General features: G+C 50.4%; 1 protein-coding gene across 1 annotated transcript in view; it reads right to left on the bottom strand.

Moving 5' to 3' along the window:
* Positions 1 to 267: 267 nt before the first annotated feature.
* TMEM132B (transmembrane protein 132B) overlaps positions 268 to 21,249 on the bottom strand; it is a 371,909-nt gene continuing 350,927 nt past the window's right edge. The window contains exons 6-9 of the mRNA XM_058691481.1: positions 15,750 to 15,955; positions 11,652 to 11,922; positions 9,444 to 9,635; positions 268 to 8,519 (exon numbers count right to left, since the gene is read on the bottom strand). Coding sequence (XP_058547464.1) covers positions 7,371 to 8,519; positions 9,444 to 9,635; positions 11,652 to 11,922; positions 15,750 to 15,955 — 1,818 coding nt within the window. The 3' untranslated portion in view covers positions 268 to 7,370. The remainder of the gene's footprint in view (positions 8,520 to 9,443; positions 9,636 to 11,651; positions 11,923 to 15,749; positions 15,956 to 21,249) is intronic.

Below are 21,249 nucleotides of genomic sequence, written 5' to 3'. Positions count from 1 at the left end.
TCAACATGCATTTTAGACAGAATACTTCCCCCAGGGCACAGAGCAAGCCTCTTTCCCTTGGAATCTTGCTCTCATATTTAAATAAGGCATTCTTTTCTCTAATTCTCAAGGTCATGGCCAACAGCCATCCTCAAGACCCTGAAGACACAGCTAGCTGCCTCTATGCCAGATCTAACGTCTTCTTAATACCCTCTCCTTTGAACACCTATTTGAATATGAGGTAATTTCCTGGAACCTACCCATTGATTGTTTTACTATAACAAGGAATCATCCAACACGTTTTATTTCTTCATTTTCAAAATGTTTGGAAGTGCCTTTACAGATGTTAAATATACTGAGAAACATATACAACAGATCATACTGAAAACCGTAATATGAGAAAGACATTATACAACCAAAAAAGTATATAGAAGCACAATGTTATCACAGCATGCTCTGTTTATAATATTGGGCGTGTCCCAGGCAAGAAGAACCCAGCTCAGAAAGATAGAAAGTAGGGGATAACACCTTTTTTATTCAAATGCCAGACAAAATATCCCCGCTGTTGCCCGGAAGCCACCCGGAAGTGAGCTGTGTGGGTCTGGCCGCTCACTGCACTCTGCGGCCCAGATCAGATCCTCCTGCCTGAGAAGGGTCTGGAATTGGGCAACTGACAGGTAATTGTGAGCAAACAGCATGCTCTTTAGACACATGTTGTAGGTAAGCAGCATTGTAAGAATTGTTTGCCACAGGGAGACAGACATGATCCCCCCCACCCCCCGCAAGACCACAGATCTGCTGTATGATCCCCACTGTCATTCACATTTGTCTTACAGCCAACTGGGGTGACAACTTATTCCTTCCTTCTCTACTCCACTCCTGACCTTCATCGTTTTGGCATTTGTTTCAACCCACGATGATGCCTAGAACATCAACTGTCGTGGGGGGGGAGGGGGGGCGGGGCGGGGGGGGGGGGGCAACAGATTTGTTCCTGGAATCTGCATTGAATTTTAAATTGGTGTTCAAAATAAGGTTCCCAGTGGACGACAGCTATGGGAAAGGTCACCCACTCGGTGGTCTGTGCCAAGAGGAAGCACTTTGGTCTCTCCCTTTTGGCGAGTCTTGGCATCTTTGGGGATGTCAACTGGCAGTGGTAAGCAAGTTACTGCACCAGACCAACTGAGACAAAGGTCCCGCACAAGCTTACAAATGTGCCAGTAGAAATGCACAGCTAGAAGAGTGGGCTACAGTGGTGAGTACTTGGAAGGGTGTGCTTACCAGTGCCCGATGGGTGCCCCGTGTCAGCCTAAAATATCCATGGGATTACAGTATGTTTGCCCTATGTGGGAATGTACCCAGATAAAACAGAGATCCTACAGTGGTTATGACAAAGAAAAAAAAAGGCACACTCTCCAAGGAAGCATCTCTAAGTGAAGAAACTACATTATACAGGCAGTGTCTACACTGGCATCGGTGTTATTTAGCAAGTCAGATTCCTACAAAGGAGGTGATCATAAAGTAGCAGATTATTTCAGCTCCAACCTTATAATGGTGCATGCTCTTTGGCCAAAGGAAGAAAAAAAAGAAGGGTCAGGTCAACAGTGATTTAATCCATCCTACAGAAGTAATATTTTCAAATAGAGCAGTCAGTATCACATGGACCCCGAATTCCAAAGCAACATCCATCTCTCTGTTTGTAAAGTGCTTTGTCCCAACGGGCAGTGGTAGGTGCATAAAAAGATCACCTGTCTCTTGGCTTCTCCAGGTTCTAAAGAGATTTCAACCCCCAAGATAAAATTAAATGGTTTCCTCTTCAACAACTGACCGAGGGCAAGAATTAAAGCCAAAGAAATCATAAAGGCATCTCATGGAACTTAAAGATTGTCCAGTTTGGACGGTGTGATCACTTTCTTGGCCTGGGTGGGGAGGGCCATTGTCCTATTGGACTTGAACTGTTATTTCCCATCTGGAAAGTGACAGTGTCCTGCTCACCTTGAGTCATAGACGTGTCTATAAACACTAACTCTGGTTACAATGCTTCTGCACCTTCTTGTACTTTTTCACATTTCTAAAAGCAAACAGCTTTCTAGAACCAATCTAAATTGTGTCAAACCATAAAGAAATTAAATTAGGCATTCAGGAGTCCACTACCCCCAAAACTTGAAACGCAGCGTTTGCGTTTTGCACACACTCAAAAGTCCCTTTATGGACCTCATTTCAAGCTCCTTTTTCTTTTTTCCTTCTCTTTTAGAAACCAACTGTACTAACTGTATGCATGCACTCTGGGACCTGGGGAGGGCCTGTGGGGTCCGTGGCTCCGTCCTCCCATGTTCCAAGGATGAGGTCTAGGAGGAGGGGGTTGGTGAGAAGCATTTGCCCAGAACGTGGAAAATCCTCCACACCTGGGAGAGCCCCTGGGCGCATCTGATGCCTGCTACTCCACAGAGTCGATTTCACAAGCCAACCCCATGTGTATACCCGGTGCCTCAAAATGATGTCTGCAGAGCCCACTTAGGGGGCATTTATCGTGACGTGTCAAGTTACTGCCGGAGTGGTATCCCCTCCTCCTGAATGCAAGGGACGGCATTTGCCAAAATACCAAACATGATGCTGGCAGTGTCGGGAAGGACACACATGCCAACTGAGGAACTTCGGGGGCTCGGCAATGCCTGGCCAGCAGTCAGCTGAAATGCTTATGTCAACCTCCCAAGCAGGAGCCTGACAGTCTTGTGTTTTTCTTATGTCTCTAGAGCTCTGCCCGTTCTGGACCCTCCGCACCCAGCCCCAAACACATACACACAAGGGAGCCATTGACAAGGGAAGACCAGAAGGGAGACTGAGGTCAGGGGCCACTGCGTCCTGCACGTCAGCACCGACTCCAAGATGGTGTGGCCCTCGACAGAGACGTGAGCGCCACAAGCCCACCTTCTAAGACATCCCGGAATAAGTGTCCCCCAGCTGGGAAAACAAATGAGAAGCTTTCCAGAGGTAAAAGCTATTTGCAACTTTTAAGAAACATTTTCTTTTGGTTTCCATTTATTGCTGTATCAATTGTATTAAAAATCTCTGGCTAAGAAGAAAAAATATATAGAAGAAGAGTGAATTCGTACAGAGGCTGAAATGGAAGAGGGAATATGTGCATAAAATAAGGAAACAACCGAAGAATCTTTAAGCGTTTATTTTCACGTTAAAAATGAGGAGTTACCCTGTGGTTAGAATATACCTTTATGCTGGAAAATGTAGTCACTTTTATCTGAAGTATTTTCAGGAAAAAAAAAAAAAGAGGAAAAAAAATCCAGAAGTAATGAAGAGTGAGATCAAGATCTTCTGGCAGATTCTGTCCGTGATGCCACCGTGAGCCATGCCCTCTCCAGGCAACGGTCCTAACCAGCGCCCCACGGGAGGTTAGGCCCAGTGTTTTCCCCACCATCGGTTTGGATATTTTTGAGCGGGGATGTCTGTACATTTAAAAGCTACAGCATTGCATGCTTTTATTATAAAATGTATTTATTCCTGCGCACTTCTCAGCACCCCAGGGAACTGCCTCTGTTACATACAAAAATATCTGCTTTCTGTATCTTAGCATAGCCTTTCCACCACCCATCCCGTCCCTTCCTTCACATAACAGGTGATACTCGGTACATCACACATGTATACTGTTGACAGAGGAGACGGCTACTGAGTTTATAAACCATCTGTCGTGTCATTTACAGAGACAAGCCTGAAGGATTGAAGCCATTTGTGAGATGATTCGAGTAGAAAACACAATGGTCCTGGTGATATGGAGGAAGCAGGTGCAACCACTCTGTGTGGTCATTGAAGGAGGACTGCTTAGTTCTCTGACAGAGCCTTGGCTGGTCCCAACACCCCACCATGGGAAGACGCCTTTCTAAAAGGGTGAGAAGAGGGTGCAAACAACAAAATGCACAAAGGCAGACTTCCTAAAACTTAAAAATCAGCGAAGTACAAGGTACCTGTCTACGGATGTGGCAATGGTACAGAAATTAATCCGTGTTTTCCCTGCATTAACGTTCATACACAGAAATGCTCTGCCTGGAGTTTAAGTCTGGGAGCTTACCCTGGCCAGGGTGCAACACAAAACAGGAAGTCAGTCCTCTGCTGGCACGTGCAGAGTGTCCCGAGGTTTGCTGGGTGGCGCCCTTCAGGGAAACTTGACGTGTCTTCTGGCTTTCCCTCCGATGCAACCCCGTGTGCTCACACCGCGCTTCTGTCTTGTGGCAGCCGCTCCTCAATCCCTGGGTGTGGCGTGGAGAGCAGCACATCTGGCCGCTGGGAACACTGGTCTCACCCTCCCCCGTTCTAGGTGGCCCGGTCCTCAAGGGTGCCTGGGCCGCCCTCCCTGTGACCCACGAAGTTCCCAGCCTGTGTCCCAAGGCTTGCTGGCGTCCGCCTCGGGGGTCGGAGGGAGGTCTAAGCATTCGCTTCTTGGGGAGAGGAAGGGACTTTATCAATGCTGTTCTTTTCAGGTTACTACTCACACCGATCAGTTGGATATGTCAGCTATAAAAACCTGGAAAATCCAGGCACATGCAGGTCCCCAGGGAACTGTATTTCAAGGTTTCATGATTTAGGTCTGTTCCCCATCTAAGTTTAGATATGTAGAGGCATAGTTCCTATTCATTTTAAATGATCTATTGGAAATCAGGCAGGTATAATCCACGGCTGCTGGTCAGCGGGAGATATTTAGAACAAAAAGAACTTCATTGAAATCCTGGATAGCGGAATGATGCCCGTGGCAAATCGGGGGACCGCGGACCGTGCGGGTTCCTGCTACAAACCGTTCTCTCTGGCTCTTCACTACCAACACACTCATGTACGTATGTATGTGTGCATGCGTGTGAGCGTGTGCTGTGTGGTAAGAGGGACCCCTCCTCCGTGACCTTCCATTCGACTTTCACGTTGAACTGAATTTGAGCGGAAACGGACAAAGGAGACTGTGCAGAGCCTGGATCACCCACGGGAGGCATCTTCAGGACCGCGGACAGCTCCCGACTCCTGAGAACCTCTGACACGTTCTATGTTCTAGTGCCCCCGAGTTTGCGCTCTGCCCACATCAAACGCTCAGACCCCAGGGAATGCTCTGATTTGCAAGCTTGTCAGTAACGCTAATCATGGCAATGGTAACGTCCTCCTTCCTTTCCAGATCACGCCCCCTGCCAGAGCCTCACTGCAACAGTGGGGGGCAGCCTGCTGTGTGAGAATGTGCGGGAGGCTCCCTATACCAGCTGAATGTCCTCCGTTTCAGACATGAAATCCCCATTATTTTGGGGATTTTGCTGAAGATCCAAAGGGAGAGAAAATTGAGAACGTCTTACAGAAGGAGTGGGGCTCATTTAGACAGCTATGCTGCATTAGCGTGTGAACTTCCTTTCGGCCTCCCCAGCTAGCTCTGAGCCACCTCCCCTGCCTCGAACCCCTGGTGACAGTCTCCCCGGGCTCCCTGAGGTGCCCTTCCTGCCAGACGTCAGCCATCTCTTTGCAAACTCCCTCTGAAGCTAACGCCTGGGTCTCCTGGCTTCGTTCACCCACCGAGTTGAAAGATTTTTTTGCAACTTTACCAGCTTCACTCCTCAACCCCCAACTTAAACACAAGATCAACTGAACACTGGCCTCTCAATATCAGGTCCACGTCCCTGGTAACGTATGCGCGGTTTACAAACCCACCGCAGTGCTGTGGGCAGGAGACACAGGTCAGAGGAGGCTAGGCTGTCCTGCCCCCACACACGGAACACTTCCCAACAACAACCGAACGCCTCTCATTCTAACAGCTTGCTCAGCAGCCGTGAGGAGTCAAGAAACCACTTCCCCGTGCCTTTGCTGCCCTGGACTTTAAATTTCTATTTCCTAGGGACGTAAGTGGCAACAGAAAGCTCGGAATTGGTGGCCTAGTGCACTGTCCGTCTTCACCTCTATCTCATCTCAGTAGAATGTTCTTGTGCGTGTGAGAAATTCTAATCTAACCTGAAATTCTTGCTTTGCTTGAAACCGTTCATGCAATTCCTTGAAAAATATTTTTGTATTTAAAAATTATTCAGGGGCCATGCTTTTTTTTTCCTAGTGCCACTTTGACTTTCCAATAGCTATGGTTTTTTTCAGCATAACCGCTTAAACTCTTGAACGGCCATTTATTTTATGTTGTTTGGGGGCAAACCCATTGCTTTTGTCCATCAGAGCACACCCTGTATAGGTTTTATCTCTGCCAGAGTCGCGACTGATGGGTTTTGGGGGGGTAAGTGTTGGGGGTCATTGTATGGAAGGATTTCTACATATTGCTAAGTGGAGACATCACTCTACTTTCAAATTGTTGTGGTGGTTGTTCCAGTAAAATGGAAGTTTAATCTGAATGCATTTCCCATGCAATTTCCTTTCTGTGTATATTAGTTTAAGATTTTGATTTCCATTTGGATAACACATTGCGTTGACCAGAAAGCACCAGTATAAAGACAAACTATTTCAGGGTCTTTTCTAAAGCCCTCAGAAATGCACTCCAGGGATTCCCCGTGAATCTTCCACAGGCAGAAGATAAAAAATAAATGTGGTTGACAAGTGTTCACCAAAGTTTTTAAGCTTCATATAGAAAACTGTAAAGAGATGGCCCTCCCTCACAGTATATTAATATTTTGTGTAAAACCCCATGTCCCCAGTCCTGATACAAGGAAGCTTCACAACAAAGAGAAGGAAGTGAGGATAAGTTTCTCAGATATGGCCCCTTATTAGGTAAGGAGTGTGGAAAACTGGAGGACACCTGACGTCCTGCACGGACGTGGCAAACGTCAGCGACTCAAACTCATGTGTAAATCAAACATCTCAGAGAGAAGACCACAACTGCTTTTCTTCATGTTTCAAAAAGAATTCCAGAGGCCAAAGGAAACCAGGTGCAGGTGCAAATGTATATAAAAATAACGAGCAGCGCTCATAACAAATAAGGGCGGCTACATTCGGCATCTTTCGCGTACGTCCAATCTCGGGCCAAGGGCAAGGAGTGTCCACTGTGCTTTAAAAGTTCTAGGAATAGAAAAATCAACACCCAAGCCTTTTCTAAATCCACACGGCCGTTTGTCGCGAGATGACTAACAACGTCTGTGGGGTCAGGTTTATTGTATTTGAACTGAGCTAGTATCAGGCTGCAGATACTACTGTTGTCTTAGAACTTCTCCAGGATCTATGTGTGGCCGCTTTAGAGACATTTCCCGGCTTATCACCCAGCTGCTGTAGCTCTCCGGGCCTCTGACACCTGCTCAGAAAGGGATCCCTCCCAGACCTCCACAAGTTAACCTTTGTTAAATCACCCCCTATTGCTGAACAAACTCACTGCTCCACCGTTCAAAAAACAGAAGGCATAAAGGTGAATACAAACGTAAGAAAGGAGTTCACATCTGGTCTTGCAGCCTTTCCATATAGTCTCTAAGATCCCGGGGGCCCCCCAGCCCGGTGTCCTGACAGACCCACTTGATGTTATCCTCACTGTCAAACAGGATGGAGTTGGTGTATGGGCCACCGTCCTCCGGGAGGATGGTGGTGTAGGAAGTAAACTTGACTCTCTTCCTCTTTGGGCCCGATGGGTTTATAGGCTCACTTTTAATGTCTTTGTCATAGACATAGTCAGAGGGTCTGAGCAGCTGACTATGGAAAGTCTTCTGGGAGCCGCCGTTGAGAAGGAAGTTCCTCTCCTCGAACTGCAGCCCCCTGTCTATCATGGTTGTGCACTCCTCCGACGGGAGGGTGATGTCCACGGGGTTTTCCAGAAGTTCTACTTCATTCCCAAGCCAGACCCAGTCATGGGAATGGGGGATGTTGCCTTGTTCGCTCACAGCGAACCTTTTGTGTCTGTATTTCCAAGCAAATGCCACACAGTTGATTAAGAAGACCAAAATGGCCAAGCAGAAGACACAGAGCAGAGCGTACATGCCGATCTCCAAGTCAGTTAACCCCCTTGAGGTCACTGTAAGGTCGCTGGGATTATTGGGTTCCGGTAACTTCCCTTGAGTGGGGAAGCTTGTGAAGGAGTCTGGACCACCACTCTTGAGCAACTTCTTATCCTTTCCTTCCAGGGGGTACTGTGGGGTTGTGCTTCTGTTGCTACGTTCCTCGTGGCCAACAGAGGCGCCATGTTGGAACCACTCCTGAACCGCTCTCTCCTGGTTTCCTTCACGCTGTATGGAATTACTGAAGTGGTCTTTGTATTCCCGACTGATGCCCTCGATATCGTTGGTGCCTCCTAGGTGCTCATCAACATTTGGTTCAAATTTGACCTTGACGTTTCCTTTACCCACGGCAAGAACACTCTTCCTCTTGGTCTTCTGACAGGGTTCGCTAATCATCATCTCTAATTTAATCAAGGGACCTTGCCCTTCACCCTGTGCAACCACAACCGGCCATTTGGACTGAAGGTTTGCCTGGACAGACACCACCATTTCATCCAATGATGACACAGTAACTGAAAAATCCTTGGGATCATAAATGTCTAAGGGTGTCACCGAACCATCACTGAACAAAATCCAAGAACTGACTATTGCTTCCTAAGAAAAATGAAACCAAAGCATTATGTTATAATCAGGTTCCTTCAAATTGCAAACATAAATACGACTTCCTATATAATATCATTTAAATATACAGATGGAGAAAAATAAACTTCTATGGTTTAAATCTTGAGCCGTTCCTGGCATGCCTTGAACTGACATCAATAACATACTACTGCTCCACTGATATGCGAAGCAAATAATATACTTTAATGAATGCATTAAGGTGCATATTAATTTATTGCATGCCGCACAACAGAAGTTGACTTTGACCTTTCTAAAAAACATTTTGAAAGATCAGGCAATTTATCTGAATCAAGATCAGGTGCAACTAATCAGGCTACTGCTCCAGGTAATATCGCTGTGAACATTCTTTATTAGGAAGCCAGTGCTGATGAAGCAAAACACGCACTGGGTAAGGAGCCTGGGGAAAGATGCCTTATGGGAAGGAGCTCACCGGAAAGGCACAGCACCCTGGTGTCTTTACAAACACTCGTTATGAGTTTAAAGATGGAGGAGAGCTTCAGAGTTGGCAATGACTGTAAACAGTAGCGATTTGGGGCCCATCAGCCGCGCTTGTTCAAGCAGCTGACGTGGAATTTCCAAGTACCAAAACCACCTGCTTTGGCAAATGGAAAAGCCTGTGATCCTATGGTCATGGGACAGCAGAGTGTGCCAAGCACAGATAAGGCTGCTGCAAAGCAAGTGGAGTAGGGACGCATGGTTGATGTATAAAACCATGTGTGAGGAAAACGTATCTAAGTCGCTGGTATTTTTCTCGAAAAAAGGCAGGGCCATCTGGATAAGAAGCAGGAAGGAGCTTCACGGACCACCCATCCTAGCTTCAACTGATGCCCTCTGCAGATGCGCGGGGGAGGGAAGTGGTCTCAAACGACCGGGGACAAAAGGACTCTGGGATCCCACCTGCTGCGGGGCTCGGAGAACGTCCTGGGCAGCCACCATCGAGACGATGGCTCTTTTGTCCGCTCTGTGAGGCTTCAGGGCAAGAGACAAGCCAGCCACCAGCTGCACGCCCAGGTCGGCGATGGTGACGCGGTCATCCAGGACGATCACCGTCTTCTCGGCCAGGATGGAGTCAGAGAGCGGGGAGAGGACCTTCAAAGGAAGCGACCAAGCTCCAGTGTCTGCTCCACTCGATGGTTTTAAACTCCTAACTGACCTTTTCCATCAGCGTGTTCCCTCAGTTGTGTGCCAAGTGAGTGCGCTTGGGGAACTCTGTAGGGAAGGGTTATGCTATGGTCCAGTGACACTCGCCAACTGGAGGAGTTTGACAAACATCATGTCGGTCCATTTCCTTGCCTCTGACTCCTGCCATGACAACCACAGTGTATTTTCTGAGAAGAGCTCAATTTCACATAGAGACAAGAGCTAAAAGTTGCCCACCTTGGGACCAGGCACTCAAAGAGCAACGGTTTCCCAACAACTAACATTTAGATGTGAAAATGGCGGAATGGGCCATCTTCTCCTGCTCACATCCTTCCAGTGGGCACTTAGCTGTGCACTATGGGACAACAGTGATCGTGGTGCGGGCCACTGTGTCACCCCTGGAGAGACCACGTAAGCAAAGTGGAGGAGGGATTGTTAACGTACTGAGAAGTCACTCCTTCTAATTTACCATCTAGTTTGCAACCAGTGGTGCTTAACGAATGGACAGGAATATCCAGCAGGCAGAATTTCCAGAGCTGCCCCCCTCTCCGCCGCCCTGAAGATGTCCTCACTAAATTCTCAAACCTGGGAATGTGATGAGAAATCACTCTCATGATTATGTTGGCGTTTCTACGGCAGGTGCACCTTCAAACAGGGAGCTCATCCTGGATTATCGGGGGGGGGGGGGGATGTAATGAACATCACAGAGATCCAAAGTGTGAGAAGGATTTGACCCAGCTATTACTGCTGATGGAGGGGCCACATGAGACATGACGTGGGTGGCCCCTGTTAACAGTCCACGAGGAAACAGACTCCTCAGTCCCACACCCGTGAGGGACTGCATTCTGCTAACAAGCTGAATGAGCTGGGAAGCAAATCCTTCCCAAAGCCCCCAGAGAAGCCCAGCCTGGCCATCACCTTCACCGCAGCCTTGTGACAGCCTCAGCAGAGAACCCAGCCCAGCTCTCGTTGACTCCCGACCTACAGAACTGAGTTCATAAATGAGGCGTGCCTTTAGCCGCTCGTTTTGTGATAACGTGCTACAGAGCCACGGAAGAATAACACAAAATATTGCACGTTTCATCCAGTTTCGTCAACATTGGCTGTGGCACCACCTAAAATATGACTTAATTAACTACGAGTGGTAACACTTTAAATTTTTGCTAGAAAACGTGCTGCAGCATCTCTGCATAATTATGCCATTCAAACTGACCGGGAAAATAGTTTTACTCTTCCTCTAGTAAAATACAGAGCACTTCACTGTGGATTTTTAAATTCTTTTTAGTGCAAACATGTTATTGAAGAATTTACTGTCCACGGGGCGCCTGGGTGGCTCAGTCGGTTGAGCGTCCGACTTCGGCTCAGCTCGTGATCTCACAGTTCGTGGGTTCGAGCCCTGCGTCGGGCTCTGTGCTGACAGCTTGGAGCCTGGAGCCCGATTTGGATTCTGTGTCTCCCTCTCTCTGCCTCTCCCCCACTCATGCTCTGTCTGTCTGTCTGGTGTCTCTCTCTCTCTCAAAAATAAACATTAAAAAAAACTTTCTTTTAAATTTCTGTCCACTGTTCAAAGTGTAACATATAGCTAAGTGGTTAACCCTCAAGGTTAGGAAAATAAAACTAGTTTTCTCGGGTTTGACCGTCTTCTAATTAGTGGTATATGAAGAGTAAGTTATCGTACTGGGGGAAAGGTGGCTTCCACTGTGCGTTTCATTTAGCTTTGGCGGTAAAAGAAATTAGGGATTTTTTTTCTTCCCCTCAACTCTCCCTGAAATGCAAAAATTAATTTAAGTTAGATTATGAAAACTGGTGAACGTTCTACAGCCGGTCATGATTCTCTTGTGCGTGCGCGCGCGCGCACACACACACACACACACACCTGCACGGCGGCATCTACCTGGACGCTACGCTCGTCAGTACAGGCTGGGGCTGGGGCTGGGGCCCTGGCAAGGAGGGGGTGGCCCGTACCTGCACGGTGGTGATCCCCGGCTCCCGGCCCACCAGGGTCCTGCCGCCCTGCAGCTGTGCGATCCTTGGCTCCTCCACCTTCATGAAATCCGTCACCAGGTCGGTGATGTCAAACTGCCAGTCGGGGCCCAGCATGTAGCTCAGCTGACTCAAGTCGGGCGCCTCGGCCACAAACTGGGTGAGGACACGCACCGTGGCATGCTGGTACTGCAGGGAACAGCCTCGCCCCTTCTTCTCCTCGTCCTCCTCGTCCTCGCTCTCCCGGGTGGGCCTGGGGACACAGACAAACCAGGATCGACGCCGCGGCCGTGGAGGAGCTTCGCACACCTCGCCTTCCAGCTTCTCTGGAAGCGTCAGAACACGTGGCGTGGTTTTGCTACCCGCCAGGCCCGCGCACCATTGGTTCGTTCCCCGTCTGTTCCTTTTCGGTGGTCCCTGTGCACCTGCTTGGAGCATGGAAGGCGAGCGCCGCCCCTGCCTTCACGCGCCCAGCATGCGCCCAGCACCGCGGGACATGCTGCCCCCAAATAGGCATAGGTTGAGTCCCCGCCCTGCGTTCTGGAAGTCTGTGGTTTGAAACTGTCCCCGCTGCGGGAACCGTGAGGTCCCGGGTCAGAAGAGCTGCTGGGCCCAGTTCTGACTCCTCACGGGAGTCCCACACAGGCCCAGGCAGCGAGATCGGCTGCCCCCCTACTCCCTCCAGGGGTGCGGTCAGGTGTGAGCGGGGGAGGACGGCCCCTGAGGATGGCTCAGCACTGTCTCCCGGCTGGCCCTGGACAGGGAGGCGGAGGCCAGCGCGCCCTTTCTCACCCCCTGGCCCACCCGTGGCACTCGGTCACAGAGCTGCTGAGGGGTTCCTGCGGGAATCTCAGGCACCCTGGCTCAGAGGACCTCAACTGCCACCCCGCCTGTGCACGGCCCCAGGGAAAAGTCCTCGCTGGCTCTGCTATTCCAGGACCTCCCCCTCGAGAGGAACCTGTCCTGTGTGCTTTTGCGAGAGCACCTTGCTTGGTGAAGGGTCTACGACCGTGGGCAGACAGGGGTGGCAGGGGGGCCGGTGGCTGTGATTCACACACATCGAGTCAGCCCTACTATGCACTGGGTCTGGGTCTACCCACTCACGGGATCATATTGCTAACAGGGCTAGCCATCTAGGGGCGGGGTCCACGCCCCGGCTGCTGTGCCCCTCGGTGCCCTCTTCCTGCTCACGGTGACCTCCCTACATCTTCAAAACAGCCACGAAAGAGGTTCCTATTTCTACACGAAGCCGCCGAGGCTCGGAGTGGTTAACACACGGCCTGGACAGCTGGCGATCAGCAAATTTACAGAGTTCCGTTTGACTTCGGAAACCCACCTTCTTTAAAATGTACCCTCCTGCCTCCCTGAAAGGTCTGGGGACCATTTGGAAAGGAATGGTGTGTAACCAGCATCCATAAAGAAGCATGTTGTGGTTTCCCAAAGCGAGGAGTAAATATCTGTGCTGGTAAGTGAGATGGCTTTAGTGGCAAAGGGACATATCACCAAAAACACGCAATGACATTGCGCAAAGTTATTCCCATTCTACTTTTCAGTGCTTCCGATTTGATCACGGGGAATGAAGGCCTCTGGGGCTGGGCTGTCCCTGACGCTTATGTGACACTTGCTGGTCGACTCATGAAAGACCAGCTCAGCCAGGGGCACCCGGTGGTTCAGCTGGTGAAGCGTCCGACCCTTGGTTTCCGCTCAGGTCACGACCTCATGGTTTGCGAGATGGAGCCCCACATCAGGCTCTGTGCTGACAGTGGGGAGCCCTCTTGGGACTCTCTCTCTCCCTGTCGCTCTGTTCCTTCCCTGTTCTCTCTTTCTCAAGAGAAAGAAATAAATTAAAAAAAAAAAAAAGACCAACTCATACAAACAGCAGTATCTATACAGAATGTAACACCGACGTTTTCTTTTCTCTGCATTAATTTCTACCAGTTGGCCATTTTTTTTTTTTTTTAACATTTTTTTAATTTATTTTTGGGACAGAGAGAGACAGAGCATGAACAGGGGAGGGGCAGAGAGAGAGGGAGACACAGAATCGGAAACAGGCTCCAGGCTCCGAGCCATCGGCCCAGAGCCTGACGCGGGGCTCGAACTCACGGACCGCGAGATCGTGACCTGGCTGAAGTCGGACGCTTAACCGACTGCGCCACCCAGGCGCCCCCCAGTTGGCCATTTTTGATAGTTATGTAAAATTTCCCTTAAGTAAGTGAATAAAAGCGAAAAAAAGAACAATATTAAGTATACATTATAGGTGGCATTCAAAAGGGGCAATATCATAAAAGTGGTGAGTGAATAAATGAAGTATTAGAAATACTGTATTAATCAAACCATTCTGTCATTTTGGGACAGATAGCATTCTAGTTTTTTTTTAAGTTTAAATTTTGGGGCACCTGGGTGGCTCAGTTGGTTGAGCAGCAGACTCTTAATTTTGGGTGAGGTCATATCTCATGGTGTGTGAATTCCAGCCCTGAGTTGGGCTCTGCACTGACAGCACGGAGCCTGCTTGGGATTCTCTCTCTCTCTCTCTCTCTCTCTCTCTCTCTCTCTCAAAAATAACTTGAAAAAGGTTAAATTTTTCATTAATTAGAAATTCACTGTAAGTTAAAAAATCACGTACAGGGAGTTCTCGTATGCTCTTTGCTCTGCTAACATCTTGCATGATCACAGTATAATCCCAAGACCAGGAAACGGACATTGGGACAAACCACAGGGCTCATTCAGGTTTTCACAGTTTAACCAGTGCATGTGCACGTGTGTGGTTCTATGCACTTTCATCACCAGAGGATTCACGGAACCATAGCCACGACCGAAAGACAGAAACTAGTCTGTCCCCACGGGGATGCCCTGGACTACCCCTTGATAGTCTATGCAGTCCCTAATCCACGGTGACCTCCAGTCTGTTTTCCACTTTCTAGATCATTCTACATGGGACCATGCAGTATGTACTGTCTTAAAGTGCCGGTAAGGGTGTGAATGGAATAACTAACTGACATACACGTGGCTGCTGGGAGAGCGAAATGGTACATCCTCTGGAAAATAGTTCGGCAGTTTCTTTTAAAATTAACTACACCCTTATCACGCGACCCAACAGTTACACCCTTGGGCACCTTCCCCAGAAAACTTATGCTCACACACAAGCTTGCACAGGAGGGTCATGGCGGCTCCATCCACGAGAGCCGCCACCTGGTGACAGCATGCGTGACCTCCTGTGGACGATTCAGTACACTAAGATGATACCCCCCACGGATCACCCCTCAACAATACAACTACAGGAATGCTCGATACCGCCAACAACTGGGGTGGATCTCAAGGGACTTCTGCTGGATAAAAACAAGTCCATTCGAAAAGGTCACACACTGAATGGTACCACCTTCCCGCTAGAGAAACCTCTGCTTTCCAGGGCCACCTGGACACTCCCCACATCTCAAGGTCAATGGATTCAGCACTTTAATTCCATCTGTAAAATCCCTTCATAGACGTTCCAGGTTGGGGTTTGAGTGAACAGCCAGGAGGTGGGAATCTTACAGAGGAGTCGTCTTTAGAAGTCTGGGTACTACACTTTGTCATTTTGTCCTTGGGACAACTCTCTTCAGTGATATCGTCACCTCCAATTTATAGATGAAGAAACTGAGGAACAGAGAGGTTCATCAACTGGCCCAAGGTCACACAGCTCTAAGTGGGAAAGCTCGCAAGGGTGAAAGCTTCAGCAGCTTCATGCCAGGGCCCACAACGTAACCCCTGCGCCAGGCTCCGCGGATGGAGGTCGACATTTATAAGCAGGGAACTGAAAACAAGCAGCACAGGAAGGAATGATGGGGCAGCGGGGAATAGAAAGAAACGCCTACACCCCGTACTCTGTGCTTTGCGTGCAGCGCAACATTATACTGAGTCCCAGCAACTGTGCCACGAGCTGGACACTACCCGTATCTCCGTGAGGCCCTCCTCATGTCGAAGGCTAGTACGTGCCCAAAGTCAGACCCCTCTGAGCCCCAGTCCGAGACCGCCGTGACCCCCTGCGGGCGCATCTTCGCGGGGATCCGGGCGCCAGGACCCGGCCCTCCCTCGGCTGCTCACCTTCTGTTGGAGGCCACGGGGACCCTCCATCCCTTGATCTGGCTCAGCTCCGTGTCCGAGATCTCAATCTGCAGGGGGAGCCTGGGCGCCCACACGGTCACTTCCAGCTGAGACGTGAAGTGCTGGTGGGTGAAGTTCACGGTCGTGTACACTTTGCTCCTCACCTCCTTCCCGTTCACGAAAATGGAGTCACAGTGGTTGGAAACCTTTGGGAGAAGTGAGAGTCTCGAGCTGCATCCGGGAAAACACCGGCGGCAAGGAGGCAGAGAAAGTTCGCAGACTCTGATTTATTAGTCGCCGAGACAATAGCGTCTCATCTGTTGGTAATTCCAACAAAAGGTAATTTGTAGGCACTAATTGGCGACAAATACTGATAAACAGACTCCAGGAAAACCATTTTGCGTTACGAAATACTGACAAGTAAGACCATAAACGTAATTTAATGGAGTTCTATAACCTTTGTTGCTTCTTTCCTGGGTTGTTTTTCCCCTCTACCTCACCTTCTTTATGTACTCAAACCACCACTAATCAAACCCCAGGTGCAACATATTTCACTTCACCATGTTTGAAGATGCATAAAAGGTAGCCATATGTCGCTTTAGAAAAACGACTTTATTCAAGCCATACAAACCAAGAAAGCTTGGCACTGCGTTAAAATCCTTGTAGGAAATACTCCCGAAACGGGGATATAATTATTTGTGCCCCCATTAAACTGCACTTTTGCAGACTGGAAGTGAGGGTGTAGCATTTGGCTATGGTTTTTTGAGTCGGCACCTGGCAGGGGGGGGGCACCCTCTTAACGTGCACGTGTTAGCAGGTTACGTATCGGACGATTTAAGCCTCTATCTCACTCCACCCCTTCCGGATAAACAAGTAAAATGTTGATGACGTCTCTCCTGGACCTTCCGGAAAATGTCACTGAGGTTTGTAGGTGGGGAGGGCGTGGAGGAGGCAAGGGTCACCTCCAGGTGCAGGGGACACTGAAACCAAGAATTCACCACAGAATCACAACAGCGAGGGGTCCACAGTCTCATTCTACAGGTGAAGGAGCTGAGGCCAGGGATGTGGTCCAACTGGCTCGGGCCACACGCTGCTTTCGGGGTTCCGAGTCAGTCTGAGCCGCTGGCGGACCTGAGTGCCACCAGGCAGTATGTTTTGCGAGCCACAAACGAGGACTTACTTCTGACCTCGTCTTCCTCACCTGAGTCGGTACCCACAGCCCAGGCCTCCCTTCCAAGCCCCAGACGCTCGTGTCCCGAGCAAGGTCAGAAGTGCCAACTTCCAAACTCCAAGAGCAAACTTCCTTGTTGTTGTTGTTTTTTAATGTTTTATTGTATTTTTGGGAGAAAGAGACAGAGCGTGAGCAGGGGAGGGGCAGAGAGAGAGGGAGACACAGAATCCAAAGCAGGCTCCAGGCTCCGAGCTGTCAGCACAGAGCCCGACGCGGGGCTCGAACTCACGGACCGTGAGATCGTGACCTGAGCCGAAGTCGGACACTTGATCGACCGAGCCACCCGGGTGCCCCTTCAGCCATCTTTAAGTAGATCTGACCACGGCCACTAGCAGAGACATGGGCTGAAATCCCAGTGACGCTGACTGGGTAACCCTGGTCCTCAAAGCAGTGAGCGGGGTGCTGCAGGGTGGCCGTGTCAAGCTGGCTCCTGTGAGGACTGGGCAGTCTGAAGTCTGTGCCCTCCAGGGACAAGGGAGAAGAAAAAGGATGACGGGAGCAAATCAGCTCTCTCCAGGGGCATGCCCGAGGAACCTAAATCGGCAGGATTGTGCCCCGGATTTCGAAGAGAGCGAGACTTTCGATGAGAGCAGAAATAGAAGGTTAAAACTCGTTCTTACTTCAAGATCCCGTGACGCTGACACGATGCCAGGCCCGGCTGCCCTTCCCTCAGACACTCAGAAAGGGGTGGGAGCCCCATTTCAGAGAAACCGCTGGCTCAGGTGGACGGCACTGATTCTAGAACCTTCCCGGTCCTACCTCCTACAGAATAGACCTCAACCCTCCAGCATTTGTGGAAAATTCAGGTTCCCCTTGGCTCTGGCTTTCCACCCACCCTCATGCCCCCTGTAAATCACCTCAAGGGGCGCCTGGGTGGCTCAGTCGGTTAAGCGTCTGACTTCAGCTCAGGTCATGATTTCGCTGTCTGTGAGTTCGAGCCCCGTGTTGGGCTCTGTGCTGACAGCTCAGAGCCTGGAGCCCGTTTCAGATTCTGTATCTCCCTCTCTCTCTGACCCTCCCCCGTTCATGCTCTGTCTCTCCCTGTCTCAAAAATAAAAATAAAACATTTAAAAAAAAAAACAAAAAAACAAACAAAAAAAAACCAAACACATCCCACCATCAGGAACGCACCTGTTTTGGAAACCGCGAGGCCCTTTCTGTGCCTAAGAAATGAAATCTCGACACAGTGACAGTCTATATACCCCTTCGGGGCTCATGCAGACTCCAACCTGCCTCATCGTTCAGGCAGTGAGGGATGGCCTGAGTGGACGAACTTAAATGAAGAATGTAACAAAGTCAGAGGCCTTCGAAATGCACTTGGTTTCTTTCTCCTGGGACGTGCCTACCCTTACAAGAAAGTGCGTGTCACCGTCCTTGATTAATTCAATTAAAACAGCTCAGATGAGGTCGGTCCTGGTGAGTGCTAGGCTGTGAGGTGCGTGGCAATGTGTACAAGACGTAGCAGATTTCTGGACTGCGTGTTGGTGCCCCCCCAATTCCCATGTTGAACCCCCAACCCCCAGTATGGCGCTATCTGCAAATGGGGCCTTTGAAAGGCGGTGGGGTCATGAGTGTGGAGCCCCCGTGAGGGGATCGGCGCCCTTACAAGAAGAGACCCCAGAAAGCTGAATTCCTTCCTCTGCTCCCTCACGTGAGAACACCACCAGGAGAAGCGGTCTGTAAACCGGGGGGGGGGGGGGGGGGGGGGGGGCTCTCCCCAAACGCCCACACTCCGATCTCAGACTCCCCAGCTTTCAAAACCGCGAAGAAAGACGTTTGTTTGTGGATAAGCCTTATTATTTGTGGACTCCGTGTTCTCGAATTTACCTACCGCTCCCACCACTGTCCCAGCAACGTGTGGAAGCTGACGGGGCCGTGAGCTCTGAGTCACCTGCCCCACGCACAGGCTCCCAGCGGCCGATGCTCTGTCCTCTTGTCTCAGCCCCTCACACACAGACGACCAGGGGTTGGACACGGGAGGGGGGTAGGGTTCCGGCTGGGGGGGCAGGTGCACGGGGCTCCAATCCCTGCGCTAGCTCCCGGTTAGTTGGGGGTGGGGGTGGTTCAGGCAAGCCACTGCACGCTTCCCAACCTCATCCTCTCTTTTGCAAAATGAAGAGACTCTCCCAGGATGAGTTGTTTCTAGGATTCAAGAGGACAGCCTACGGGAGGTATGTATGCGTGTGTATCTCCCCCTGAAGGTTCGCATTTGCTAATTCAGTGTTTGGCGGGACTTTTCCAGGATACGACTTGCGCGAATAACGAGGGCTGATTAGTAGGCACCCAGTGTTTGCCTCGGACCTCTCCGCCTGCGGCCTTCTCCCCTCTTGATGCGAGCCAGGCAGCACAACCCTCACCCCACCTGCATCGAATCCTTGATAGAAAAGGGAGCGTCACGTGCGAGGGCGTCGAGGGTGCGCGCGCAGCAATGCGACCCTGGCCCAGGGCTCTTTCCTCCGCCCCCGCTCACACGTCGGGCCTCTCCCGCGACTTCCCGAGGCACGCGGGACAAAATGCAAAGTCGCGATTACAGTTTCTGGACGCGCCTCCCCCAGGCTTCCCCGGCACACACCCCGCCCCCTGCACAGGCTCCCTCCTAGCCGGCCTACCTTCTCGCCCTGGGGCCCTCCCGGCTCATCCCCCCCCCCCCCCCGGACCCCATCCCCTTCCTCGATCCCTGATGATCCTCCCGTGCCTGAGACCTGCGGGTCGCTAGCGTCTGAGGCAGTCACGCCAACCCCCCTCCTTGCCAGTGACTGGTTTAGGGGAGGCCACGTGACACGGTTCCCGCCAATGAGGTGTGAGAAGCCGCCTGGGACACCCGGAAGGGTCTCCTTGCTCAGCGACGCGCAGGAAGCTGCCCTCCTTGTCCTACTGGATGTTGTCACACCGCAGATGACGACGACGGGGACTGCAGCGGTGACCTCAGAGCCGGGAGGGAGCTGGCCAAGGAGCAGGCTGACACGGCGAGCACAGAAGGGCAGGAGGAACCGCATCCTGCGTGCGCTGGACGGACCACTGGACCAGCCCACCTTGAACCCCCACCCCTTGGACTGCTGGCACAGGTGATCTATTGGGGTTAAAGCCGTTCAGTCCATGGTTTCTTTGTCACTGGCCACCGAAAGCAGCATGCACTTTGCAGGATAGCCCAGATGTCACTCCACATAAGGTATTGTCTGAGTCATTTCTTTTTTATTATTTAAATTTTTTTTAATTAAAAAGAGAGACAGACAGAGTGAGGGCAGGGGAGGGGCAGAGAGACAGGGACACGCAGAATCCGAAGCGGGCTCCAGGCTCCGAGCTGTCAGCACAGAGCCCCACGCGGGGCTCGAACCCATGAACCGTGAGATCATGACCTGAGCCGAAGTCAGAGGCTTAACCGACTGAGCCACCCAGGGGCCCCTGAGTCATTTCTAATTTAAACTTGGCACCTGCTCGCCTGGTCACTCTGCATCCCCAGTACCCTATTCTCTGATTTACTGGGTGTGCTCCTATGTAGACTGTATTTACAATATTTCTGCATTATTTACAGCGCATCACCCACAACACGCGTAGTGCTCATGTCCTATGGCTTACACTGTACTGACTACACTGGGTAGCTCTTAGCTATGGAACGCGGGACAATTTTCCTTCCCATACTGATCCCTGTTGGAATGCTCCTGCTTACTTTCTTGTTCTTCTCTGTTTCCCACCTGGAGGTGATCTGCTTGAGAACGGGGACCTGTCCCTCTTCTTTTTTTTTTTAAACATTTAAACGTTTATTTATTTATTTTTTGAAAGAGAGAGAGAGAGCAGGGGAGGGGCAGAGAGAGAGAGGCAGGCACAGAATCCGAAGCAGACTCCAGGCTCCGAGCTGTCAGCACAGAGCCCAAGGCAGGGCTGGAACTCATGAACCGTGAGATCATCAACTGAGCCGAAGTTGGACACTTAACTGACTGAGCCACCCAGGAGCCCCTGGACCTGTCCCCTCTTAACCACTGTGTCTCTAGGTCAAGTACAGCGCATAGCAAACTGAGGTGTTCAGCAGACAGACACTCAATGGCAACGTGTCTCCATAGTTTCCTCTGGGTGCGGTTATCCCTGTGGCCCATGAGTAGCATGTCTGGGTAAGAAGGAGGAAGAGGTACCAAAGGCAAGGTTATCAGGTTAATAACGTTCAGACAAAAGTTCATTCAGTAGATCGTGAGAGGAGACAGACCAGTAGAAGAAGCAAAGAGCAAAGCTGAGAAAGTTGCAGGTCAAAGATCTGATTAATTTGGATTCCCACTA

Source organism: Neofelis nebulosa, chromosome 11, assembly GCF_028018385.1.
Source record: "Neofelis nebulosa isolate mNeoNeb1 chromosome 11, mNeoNeb1.pri, whole genome shotgun sequence".
Lineage (NCBI taxonomy): Eukaryota > Metazoa > Chordata > Mammalia > Carnivora > Felidae > Neofelis > Neofelis nebulosa.
This window is presented reverse-complemented; position numbering and strand designations above follow the sequence as displayed.